The sequence below is a fragment of the Oryza sativa genome, chromosome 4 (assembly GCF_034140825.1).
Source record: "Oryza sativa Japonica Group chromosome 4, ASM3414082v1".
Taxonomy (NCBI): domain Eukaryota; kingdom Viridiplantae; phylum Streptophyta; class Magnoliopsida; order Poales; family Poaceae; genus Oryza; species Oryza sativa.
This window is the reverse complement of record NC_089038.1, coordinates 25,564,919-25,577,577: the sequence shown is the minus strand read 5'-3', so window position 1 is coordinate 25,577,577 and position 12,659 is coordinate 25,564,919. Positions and strand designations below refer to the sequence as shown.

Below are 12,659 nucleotides of genomic sequence, written 5' to 3'. Positions count from 1 at the left end.
TTTGCTGACGTGACGCCTACGTAGCGGTATTGACCGGGTCTCCTTTACACGTGGGATTGACATGGCGTTTAGGTGGCGTTTAGAATTAAAAATATGTGTGGGACCGATTTATCATTGACACGCAAAAGAAATTGTGAGACTCACGTGTCCCTTCTCTCTCTCCTTCCTCCAGTTCCTTCTCTTCCTCGCCGCTCTCTCTTTTTCTCCCGCGACGGGCGGCGAGGGTCAAAGCGGCGGCAGCATCGGTGCGCTAGCCAGGCGGTGGCAAGCAACAGCCGCCATCGGTGATCCGACCAAGCCGCACCAAGCAGGATCCGCGGCGAGCAAGCCTGCGACATCGCCTTTGCTGGACCGCAGGGATGTTTTCTTCTCAATTCCAAGCTTGCTCTGCTACTTCGTTGGACCCTGCGGCCATCTACACGCAGCGGTAGGCCAATAGCTGTCGTCTTGCCAGATCTTTATGTCCCATTGGTAGACAAGCATATCTGTTTTATGAGTCGAGATATCCGGTTTTGTAGTTTATGGTCACGGATTAAATTTCGACACTTATAAGGGTCACAAGGGAACTTATTCCGACGTTCCTGCTGTGCAGAACCGAGTCCACATCAAATATAGTAGTAGGCCGGTAAGAGTTATGGGCCAACCAGCAATGCGATGCATTTCGAACTGAAATAAGTTTACTTTGGATCTCTCATCTTTGTAGAAAATTGTATACTCGATGTTCCAGAGTAGTATAGTGCCGATTTTGGCCAACGTGACAAGTTGACTACTGTCACCCCGACTGAGTCAGCATGGAACCCAGATCGATCCCAATTAACTCGTCACGTTAACTAAAATCAGACAATATACTGTCATAGGATCTCGAGTACACCTGTTTTACAAGTTGAGGGATGCATTACATCTGGTAGCGGTTTAGTTTAACGACCTAATTCAAACTTGATGTCAATGAGGGACCTAGAGTGAACTTATTTATTTCCAACTCAAGTTGCGGCCCATGTTAGCATGAGGCCCTGCACCGAGATGTTTCAGGCCCATCTCGGCCCACTCTGCTTGGACGCCTCACGCCACCGTGTAATGAGTGAACGGATTTAACCAGGGGAAGGCTAGGGTTCTAAAGCCTCGGGAATTTCTTCTTCTCCGCTGCTGCTCCTCCCGTGCCGCCGCCGTCTCGCGCCAGTGCGTCTCTTCCTCGCGCGGCGATCATGGCGGAGCAGGTGAGAACCCTTCCCGAGTTGCTCGTATCAACTATCAATTGTGACCTGTTTGTTTTTCTCTTGCATGCGTGTTTAAGATCTCGTTTCGTTAGCGGCGTTGTGGTAGTAGGTGATCTAGTGCGTGCGGGTGCAGTCCGGTTGGTGATTTTTTTTTTCTGCGTAGCGTTGTGATTTTGGTGCATAGCTGTTGGAATGCCGCAGTCTCTAATGGCATGCTAGCGCGAAATGGCTAGGTGGATTATACAGATTGTATCAGTTGTTTAAGCTCTAGAATTTGTTACCTTCTGGTGGTAATTTTGATCGCTGTATAGATGGATTGGTAGATGGACTATTATGTTATTAGTTGCTGTAGGTTTAACAGAAATTAAACGTCTTTGCTCATTTGTTTTTGCAGACTGAGAGGGCATTCTTGAAGCAGCCTAAGGTTTTTCTCTGGTAAGAGCAAGTTCTTTATTCATAATTTTTGTGCGTCTGTTTCTTTGTATTTGTGGTACGTGGCTCATGATCTGTTATGGAATCCAGTCCTAAGAAAACCACCAAGGGGAAGAAGCCTGGCAAGGGCGGGAATAGGTTCTGGAAGAACATTGGCCTTGGGTTCAAGACACCCAGGGAAGCCATCGAAGGTCTGATTATGTTCCTGTTAATTCTTGGCTTGTAAACAACTAAACATATCTTTTGCTTGTATGGTTTGTCCAGGTTGATATAGTTATTGCGCGTTAGATTTCAACACTGAATTCTACTGTTTCTATCTGTACACATTTCCAATTGAACAGGAGCAGCATGGTTTGCCTGCTCTCTGAATTTGTCTTCCACCCTGGTTGATGATCGCTCAGTAATATGCCAATCTCTTTTCAAATTAAGGCAATAAATCTTAGTTCCCAGTGCAGTTTTCTTGTTCTTATGTCTTAACCTGTGTGCTCTAGTTGTAGACCAATTTGCCTCTATTGTAGTTAAGAAGACAGATTTATAGTTGTTGTGCTCATTGGTAGACAAGCATGAATGATTGTTTCTTAAAACATTTGTAGTAGCTGCCCAAATGCTTTCACCTTGCCAGGCTTGAAGCTTAGCATTCACTAAAACTAAAGAGTATTGGTAATTTCCATTTATTGTGTAGTTACGACTTATGAGATCATCTTTACTCCTATTATTGTTTCCTATTGACATTTTACTAGTCCTGGAAGATATCTTTAGATGCCTGGTTCTAGAGTTCCTCTGTTAAAACTACTTAGGTTTCTGCATATCCTCAGTTTGCTACTTCTTGCAGGAACCTACATTGACAAGAAATGCCCATTCACTGGTACTGTATCAATTAGGGGTCGTATCATAGCTGGAACATGTCATAGTGCTAAGATGAACAGGACCATTATTGTTCGGAGGAATTATCTGCACTTTGTCAAGAAGTACCAGAGGCAAGTTAACCTGGTTGCTGGGTATCAGTTCTATAATGCCTCATTGGGCTGTTTGTTCATAAAATTAATTTTATTGATGCTGATGCAGGTACGAGAAGAGGCACTCCAATATTCCTGCTCACATTTCACCGTGCTTCCGTGTTAAGGAAGGAGATCACGTGATCATTGGCCAGTGCAGGTAAAGCTTGTCATGTTCCTTTGAATGTTTTTGTGACGGCTCACTTTGACCTGTGAATGTTGTGTACCTCAGTGAATACAAACCTGAATGTTTGAGCATGAATTTTCTAATCTTAGCCAAGTAAAGTACAGTTATTTTGTGTGCTTCATCCCAGAAATCCACAAATTACTCAACTATCTGTTTAATATCAGGCCACTGTCAAAGACCGTGAGGTTCAATGTGCTGAAGGTCATTCCGGCAGGGTCAAAGAGTGGTGCAGGGAAGAAGGTTTTCACAGCCGCTTAAGATGTATATGAGGAGATATTCAGGGTTCTGAAAGCTTTGATCATGAGATTTTGATGCCACCTAGATGTCTTTCTCGTGTCTACCATCTTGACTAGACAAGAGTTTACCTTTCTGTACTAGGAATTTGACTTGACTTTACTTGTCAAGCTTAAAATCTTAAGAAGTTTCTGCGCCCATGTCTGTCTGTGTACTGATCGTTTTCCCATTCAATCAACATATAGTTTGTAGAATGCTTGACGATGTGAAGATCTATCAAAAAAAAAAAAAGCTCGTCTCCCCAATTTGGTTGAGATAATTTCAGTAATCGTGACTAGGAAGTACATGGCCTGCACGTGTGTGATTGTGAACGGCACCGGCACAACGAGCGCTATACTATGCGAGTGCCTTACGATTAGGATGTTTGTTTCGTTCTGTCACTTCAAAGTTCAAACATTATACGAACACGAAGCAAAAGCTATGCTTATGTTTATCAGTCAAAATTTTAATTTTCAACCTTAAATTTGGAGTCGATTTTGAGGTTTTTTTCATCGAAGTTTATTTTCCAGCCTTTACTTCTAGACTGCCAAGAACACGTATATAAAAGTTTTATTCACAACTTATTTTTCGTTTGCAAATATGCCGTTTCATTTATTCCGCGAATAAGCGAAACGATGGCTCCGTAAGCTTGGTAAGCCTGATTACCGTGCTACCAAAGCTAAGCCGTCCTACAGGCTGGTACTCTCTGAATTCAAATGACGAGAATATTTTACTTTAAAGAATTAAAGCAGAATGCATCATGTTATAAGTACAACTAATTTATAGAGTTGAAGAAATAAACAGTTAACCAAATATCTAGCTGGAGGGGCATATGATTGCAAATTTGCAATGTTTGATTACGCATCGTATGACATAGGAGTATTACAGAGGTGATGAAAAATTACACTATCCTGGGATCAGTTCCTTAGATACTAGCCAAACGAATAATTTCTTCAAGGTACGATTTCATCTCCTCCTGAGATAGTGTCTCCCCATTGTTCATCCTCGTAAGAGCCGCCCTTGCAACATTAGCGATTTTCTCCAGTCGAGCCTCATTTCGTTCTATTTCTATAACTACCTTTTGCAACTTGCGGAGGGCATAAAATCCTGCACACTTATGACCATGAAAACAAAAGTAAAGGAATGTCAGAAGTTCACATCATCTTGCACGACCCATTGAAAGTTTTGTGCAAGCTACAAATTGCAATTGCACACGGACAAAAAGGGGTAGGACTTCGCCACTGCTCAAGTTTGTCAAGACAATCAGAGCATTTCGTAACTTTTATCATGTCCATTTCAAAACATAAGACTGCAGTATGCAAGGTTAGTAATTTGAAAACATTCTTATCTGCCTCTACACAAACCTTCAGTAGCTCAGACACCGGCGAAGGCTTCCCTTGAAGCTCCTGCTCTTCAAGGCGATTGCCAGGCTGTACTTCAAGCAACAAACAAATGCATGCCAGTGAGGACCTCCGCCCAAGAAACATAAAAGATTGAAAAGAAGCATATAAAAGATTTGATCACAAGACTAGGGATGCAGCCTTCTTTGACAACTTGACCTTTGCCTTATTGTCCTTGTCACTGTTTGCAAAGAAATTAAACAATCGCTGGTTGATGGGTGTATTGATGCATCAAAATTTCAAAACCCCAACAATTTCTTAACGGCAGAAATGACTATCCATGCGTATGAAAAGTAACAATCGATGGTTGATGGATTTCAACTTGTATTGATGCATCGAAATTTTTAAATCCCCATCATTTCTTAATGGCAGAAATGAGAGCTCATACGTATGGAATTCTTCGTAGGACAGAAAAAATTTACATCGAGATGCTGAAACCAGAACCAGCAAATTCGCGCGTCTGTGAAACAACCTTCACTATGCTTTTACACTGTACAAAACACAACTGTGTTACAGGGAAGCCTTCATGCGGCTCAAATAAATCAGATGTGCATAAAAATTCTACATGATCTTCGCAGCTGCACATGTCACGAAACTCACGCACGATACAGGGCACGCTCTAGACTAAATCCAAGAAAGTCCGGCTAAGCTGTACCAACTACATGGATATGGAATGGAGATCCACGGCATAGTATAGGTTCGTCGGGCGACTCTGCCTTTGCCCGAGCACGAAGAACATCGGTTGCGTCAATTATAACAGAAGCAGCTTGCAGCGAGTAGTCTCCGGGGACCAGGAAGTAGATAGAAAAAGGATGTACTACCTCCTGCAGTGGTTGAACCTCCAGATATATGTCACTAAGAACACCTGCACCAAAAAGGACATTTGTGAGTAAATAGATGAACAGATTAAGGGCAGAATGCAATGACAAACTGTAACCTAACGGATTGGTTCAATGGAAAGCCAAAAACTAATCAAAATGTAAATATTGTGATCTTCCTTAACCGTGATCATTTGCTGCCTTCAGAAAACAAAATGTCAAAACAGACAAGGATAGCAGGAAAGATAATGTCATCATTAAATTACCAGCCCAGAGGACAGTTGCGCTATTTTCGTCGAAGCAATTCTCTCCAGCAACATCTTTGCATGAAATGCTTAGGTTCATCCGAATAGTTTCCTTAGTGTTATTGCGAATTTGAACTTCCATATGGGTCATTTCATTAGCAAATATAGGATCCTTACACCTCAGAACACTCTCATCAGCAGAACGACTGGAACCGTCACCAGGCTCCTTCGAAGAGTCAGTTTTGGCTGTTGTTCCATCCTTGGCATGTCTAAAGCTGAATGTCAGCGGATCAGGCAACAGTATGTCCATAATAGATGCCTGTAATGCTGTCTGAATAGCATCTTTAATATTCAGCTCACCGGAGCTATTTCTCCCAGAATGCCACTTCACTTTTATCTTTGAAATCAAGTTGTTGATTGAAGCATTTAGTTCCGCCTTGGCATTCTTTTCTGCTAACGTGGCAGCTCTGGATCCAAGAGGTTCATCACTTCCATTTTCCTTCACAAAGAAGGAAGTGTCAAGAACAGGTAATTTGAAGTGCTCAAGAGGTATGAGAACTCTAGCAGAGTAGTCACGATCAATTCGAGTTTTGTGGCAAGCCGAACTGGCCGTTTTATCCTCTGGAAGAATTTTTTGCTCGACACTTGTGCCATCGAGATGAACTGAGACATCAACATCGAAAACAACATCAGTAGGATTAAACAGCTCAAGTTCCAGAAGACGGAGGTCCCAGCTTCCTTTATAAGGATCAATCTTCAATAAGCTAATGTCATTACGAATCGCATCACTGCCATTGCTTAGATTGTCCTTGCTACTGACAGATCTTAAGTGAGCATCAGTAAACCGGGCAGGTAATTCCATGGACAACAGGCGTGCTCTTACAAGTCGCATGCCCTGTACAACACAAATATTCAACGGAACAACCAGACGTCTTCCAGGTGGGAGAGAAACATCATTGCTCTCAGAGTTCCCTGAAGGACCTGTAATGGCAGAAAGTCGAAATTCAGTCCTCATTCCTCAAGACTGTAGACAGCCTAACTGATCATTAAAAAAGAATACTCTCCACATTTCATTTGTTTATGCTTAGAAAGGCCAAGGTTGTTGGTTATGCATTTCTAAGACAGGCTAAAGAGTGAGCATCGCCATTTCAGAGAAAGAAATACTGTAAACATCATCGAAGAGAATAAATAACAACTGACAAGGGGCTTTAACACACATACTCCCTCCATTTCATATTATAATTCGCTTTGACTTTTTTCCTAGTCTAACTTCTTTAAGTTTTACTAAGTTTATAAAAAAAATAGCAATATTTACAACACCGAATAAGTTTCACTATATGTAACATTGAATATATTTTGATAACATATTTGTTTTGAGTTGAAAATATTACTATATTTTTCTATAAAGTAGGTCAAACATAAAGGTTTGACTAGGAAAAAAGTCAAAACAACCTATAATATGAAACGGATGTAGTAGTAAACAAGCTACTCGTACTTGCCTATCTGTTTCTATCCTGCTATGGTAATTCCTTACAGCTAATTCCTACTGTGTTTTGCTGAAACATTTGAATCTAGGATAAATAAAAACAGTTGGTAGGGATGCATATGGATGGGAATATGTTAAACTGATGTGACTTCGATGCACTAATAAAATTGAATGTTGCACCAAGAACCCACCAGCATAGTGAATATCCAAGAAAGGATTACTCCCTTCTCTTGCTATCCTCCTTGAGTTTGCAGGAGATCTGCTGCCATCTGCTTCCAAATCTGTCGGGCTAAGATGCCAGGCTCTGAGAGTCACTGCGAATGTCACTTCTCCACCAGGTTTAATAGGAAGTGCAGATTTCCATGTGCTATGGGCAATCGAAATAACAGAATCTTGGTTCTTCCCTGACAATGCAACATTTGCTTCTTCAACAGGTACAGTTCCAGCATTTGTCAGTGTTATCAAAACATCACGGATTTCACCTTCATATAGAAGAATAGAACCATCTCCGCCCACAACATTGGCAACTAATAATGGCAGAGGAGGAACAACAGAAATGCTTGGAAAGTTAACGCTCTTAAACTTGCTAGAGCCACAGCATCTGAAAGGATCAGAAAGAACAAGCCCTTGTGCAGCTCCAAGGAGTAGACAATCGACCTCTTTGAATAGGTGTTCTGTGATAACACCGAAGCAATGAACAATGCACCCAGGAATTGATACTTGTCCAACTTGTGTTGGAATTCCAGATAACAGAACCAATTTGGAAGTGTTTGGTGGAAGATTAACACTAACCGGAAAGGCATCAAAATTTCCAGAATGAACAGAGAGATAAATGCTCTCAACAATTAGGTCAAAGCTGCAGGGATTTGCTAACTCTACCATAACTTGAACTGGCTCTCCCACAATCCAATTTACCTCTTGTTTGCTAGTTCCAGATGTTCCCCCCTTGGTGAAAGGTGTGTAAATAAAAGGTCCAGAAGGACCACCACCAGTCCACCACTCTTTTTTATTTGGATTGCGCTTCACTATCTCTCTTTGTGAAGGGTGCAGTGGGAAAGAATGCAACCTGAGTTAAAAAAAGGACACCAGAAATAAAAACTCAGAAAACAAATAAAGAAACATGCTCGATCAAAATCTTCTTCCTGATTCAACAGTAGTTCCTACAGTTTTGCAACAAAATAAAAGGACTCCTACAGTATCTATTTTAAGTTTCCCCAAACATAGCAATAAGAGTATTCATTAATTTGACATGCCTGATAAAAGGAAGACATGGATCGGCACAACGTGTGCCCGATGGAAGCTTATCAGCTGAGTTTGAAAGAGAGCTTGCCAAGCCACTCTGACCAGCTGGGGTGATGAGTGGGTAAAATGACCGAAGAAGCCGGGCTGCAGCACTCCACGACGATAAGGGATCCGCAGCCCGGATTGAAGACATCAGTATCTCTCTTAGAACAACCATTTGAAGGGTACTCCATTGTGACTCAAATAGTGATACTACAGACTGAGGATGCAATTTTCCAGGATCAGTATTGCCAGAATCAAATAAGGATAACCAGTAAAGCTATGAATGCAAAACTATTCAATATACGTCATTATCATTATATGTAAAATAAAATATAAACTCAACACCAATTTGTCAATATAATAATTACGCTCGTCCTTTGTGTGATTAAACGAATGATATCTGAATGATCATTTCTGGTATAACAAGATGAGCACCATAAAATAAAAAATATATGCTGGCAAAGTGCTCACATGCTCTTTAATAAAGCAGGAATGTTTACTAACATGATTAATACAGTTTGCATTGGGGTTCATGTATCTTTCTTAACCATTGATACCCGTCCTAAAATGCTTAAATTGAGTTATATTTCTTGTCAACGACATTTATTCTACCCTGCTCACCACATCAACAGAAATAAAAGGAAAGCAACTACTCTCTCCGTCCTATTTTAAGTGCAGCCATGATTTTCCGTGCCCAACTTTGATTGTCAGTCTTATTTCAAAATTTTTTGAAAAAAATTAAAAACATAAGTCACGCGTAAAGTACGATTCATGTTTTATCATCTTATAACAATAAAAATACTAATTATAAAAAAAATCAAATAAGACGGACGATCAAATTTGGGCATGGAAACTCATGGTTGCACTTAAAATGAGACGGAGGGAGTACTAATATATAAAGATGAATAAAAGGCAAAATGTTGTGCAGTTAACTCGTGACTAGCATAGCAAAGTTTATTTCCGTGAAATTTCCAGCATAAAAAGAAAGCACATTTTGATGATGGCATGATTTCACTGAGTAAAGCAGTATCCAAGTTGATAAAATGCGAGGCATGTTTGGAGAAGTTGAGGAGAACATATGAATATGGTGCAGTATTCTGAATAATGGAAATAATTCTCAATGCTGCAAGCTCTCAAAATCTCACCTTGAGCAAACCATGATCCATTTTGCTGGTCTTCCTGCTTTGAACATGGTATGCAGTTGTAGTTGTGGTTAGGACCTGCATAGCACTCATAGCAGCATATGCATTATCCTGCTGGAGATACAATTGCGCAACTTGTCTTGAAAAAAAGGCCGCCTTGCGTTTATAACCAAGTGTACCAAAAAGTCTCGCGATTTCAATATAGAGTATCAAGCGATCACTGGCATCAATCAGAGCCTTGGCACCATCGGCAGCGCCCATTAGTAAATCTGACACCTCCTTGGCACATTGCCGCCTTATAAAGAAAGAGCAAAATTCAATGGACAAAACAAACCTAAGTAAAGTATACTTTCAACAATCTCAGACCCCCATTCCACCCTAGTTTTTCCAGTCAAATAATTATAACTAAAGAAGCATAAGAATCTACTCAAGCACCAAAGGAGATATTGGGATTTTCATTCTATAGAAATCAATTGTTAATATAGCACAAAGAACCTGGCTAACCAAGTGCTGCTCATATAATAATAGGGAGACTCACCTGCACAAATATCTTGCCAGCTTCAATGCAGCTTCAAGCTCAAAGCTGACTGGTGAAACTCTAAGGAAGAAAAAGAACAAGTGCAAATGACATATTAGTTTATTAAGTAAATTCACCAAGTAAAAATTTCAGGGAGTGCAATCCTCTATCCAGTTTTCAGCAAAGCTAAGAAGAAAAAACAAAAGGGATAAAAATAATTCAATTCTTTCATTTGTGCCTCGTGACATACTTTTGAGCATGTAAAAGGGTAAAGCAATCATTATGTGAAGGAATGACATGACAAATTCAATACCTTTGAGCATTGTCTTGTAAAGTTGCTCTTCTGTATAGCTGGATAATGGTGTAATAACGAAACTTCACTTCGTCCTCCAAAACAGGGTCACTTTCGGCCATCCTATCAACCTGATTATAAGCATAAAATTATCGCCAAACCTTGTCATGGGAATGTTCTAACCAGGTGAGGAAAAGAAGCGAGAATGAACCAGTTTTCACTTCTCAGCATATTGGAAAGAAATGGAAATGTAATTGTTGGATCCCTTTCTCAATGATTTAACAAGTCCTCGAAATATGTTGTTTGGAGTTAAACATTATAAAAGTTTCAGACATTGGAGAATCTAGACCCAAAGAAAATTTGGGTGGGGTTAAAGTGGGGTCTGGTGGAAATTTCAAGTGCAGTGTTTCTCACATTAGATCTAGATATCTTATGTCAAGTAACACTGAAGATGCAGTGTATAAGCATGACAGCTATCATACTGAATATGCAGTGTATAACATTACAGCTATCATGCAGTATGATCTGATACAAGGAATGCTTTCAATCCCAAAGCTTAATAAGGCATACAAATGCTTACCACTAATGCACAGACACTACCCTCAAGGGCTCCAGCATGCCAGAAAACATCTCCTGTTAATCTTGCAAGCTCTATTGCAGTGGCATAATGTGCATTCGCATCAGCAGGTGATCCAGCCAACAAGCAATAATCTCCAATTATCTTTTGCGCACGACCCAGCCTTCTTTTTTTAGCCTTAATCACCTAGAAAATGTGGAAGCATATTATCTCATATAATCAATAAATGTTGTACTATTATGTCATCAACATACACTAGTCAAAATACTCGGAACACCTAAAGTACGAACCTCCTCTGAGCCAAGACTGGATTGTGAATCCAAAGGAGTCTTTAGAATAGTTCCCGTTGATTCTGCACGTAAGACCCATTTCTCAAACTCCATCAACAGCGAAGCAGAAAGGTCTTGGATCATCGTGAGCATATGAAGTTCCAACGATTGTTGATCAGAAGGAGGGAACATAATAATATTATCCCTCTTTTTCTGCACCAGCTACAGAACAAACAATGCAAATAATAATCACATCAGATCATGGAGTGATCAAATAAACAATTCATCAAGGCTGGCATCAGAACGTTGGGGCAAGAGCTATGAATATAATCCATCAACATAGCAACACTACATAGAAGCTTGGTGCGTAGTAAATCATGACCTTCCCTAGTTCCTTACACAAGGAATGTAGATACAAGATTTGGTGAAGTTTAATATGATTATGCAAGAAAGACTGGCATATGATGATATAAACAAGTACACATTAGTTTAAGGATAGAAATGCTAGCGGAATGCATCACAAGAAAACTGAGCACAGCCTAGTCATCAACTAAAACAACACATAGATGGCTGAATTAACACCACGAGACCAGCTGCTGTGATGCAAAATCGCCAACTCTCAAGCAATAGAATCAGTGTATTAGTTCAGCGTGGATTGCATGATCGAGAGGTCAGATACTCAGATCTCACCCGAAAGTAACAAGCATCGGAACACTCTGAAGCTGCCAGGTTCTACCCAATGCGCAAGCCATAGGTACACGTATTCAGTATAGCAACTCCACAACCAAATGGCCAACTCAATTCACGAGTGGTTGCTGAGCCGCGCACTACCAAAACAACCACGTGATCCAGAGGTTTGGGAAGAGACGCAGCAGCAGCAGCAGCAGCAGCAGCGGTAGCAAAAGGTACCTGCGCGTCGGTGGGGCAGAAGGCGAAGCAGCGGCTGGCGAGCGCGGAGGGGTAGGAGCGCGCGGCGTCGACGAAGTCGGCGGCGACGCGGCCGAGATCGGGGGAGGACGGGAGGTGGCAGATGCCGACGACGGCGAGCACCTTGCGGGAGGACTGGAAGTCCTCCCACGGCGAGGGCACGCAGCCGCCGAGCACGAACTTGAGGCGGAGGCAGCCGCCGCCCCACGGCTGGTGCGCGAAGGGGCTCTTCTGGTGCTCCGAGTAGTAGGGCCGCAGCGAGGCGAGGTCGACGCGCGCGTGCCGCGCCACCAGCGCCGCGTAGTCGCGGAGGCGCGCCGGCGAGATCGGCCCGCCCACCGGCAGCACCGCCACGCGGATCGCCGACCCGGACTCGATGCTCACGCCGGGCTCCATGGCGTCCGCTCGCCTCGCCTCGCCTCGCCTGCTCGGCTTCGGTAATGGCAGATCTGACGAAGGTGGGAGTCAGTCGAGGAGGAGGAAGGTGGAGGAAATGGGAAGGGATCCTTCTGCTGCTGCGCTCGATCTAACTCGTGGATGGTAGCATGGGCCGGCTATTGGGCCAGGCCTAGCCTGAGAAAAACGGGCCTTAACGAGGCAG

General features: G+C 42.1%; 2 protein-coding genes across 2 annotated transcripts; one reads left to right on the top strand and one right to left on the bottom strand.

The window, feature by feature from the left end:
* The first annotated feature begins 1,115 nt into the window (after window positions 1-1,115).
* LOC4336317 (40S ribosomal protein S11) lies at window positions 1,116-3,367 on the top strand. Its single transcript, NM_001419644.1, has 6 exons — window positions 1,116-1,214; window positions 1,609-1,649; window positions 1,737-1,837; window positions 2,479-2,623; window positions 2,712-2,801; window positions 2,993-3,367. The coding sequence occupies exons 1-6, from the start codon at window positions 1,203-1,205 to the stop codon at window positions 3,084-3,086; spliced, it is 483 nt and encodes a 160-aa protein (NP_001406573.1). The 5' UTR covers window positions 1,116-1,202; the 3' UTR covers window positions 3,087-3,367.
* A 1,598-nt stretch (window positions 3,368-4,965) lies between these two features.
* Window positions 4,966-12,520, bottom strand: LOC4336316 (trafficking protein particle complex II-specific subunit 120 homolog). Its single transcript, NM_001419641.1, has 10 exons — window positions 12,041-12,520; window positions 11,153-11,353; window positions 10,866-11,048; window positions 10,307-10,416; window positions 10,015-10,074; window positions 9,480-9,771; window positions 8,304-8,551; window positions 7,242-8,116; window positions 5,586-6,545; window positions 4,966-5,366 (listed from the first exon to the last, which is right to left on the bottom strand). Exons 1-10 carry the CDS (start codon window positions 12,452-12,454, stop codon window positions 5,146-5,148), a joined length of 3,564 nt encoding a protein of 1,187 aa, NP_001406570.1. The 5' UTR covers window positions 12,455-12,520; the 3' UTR covers window positions 4,966-5,145.
* Between the last annotated feature and the right edge of the window lie 139 nt (window positions 12,521-12,659).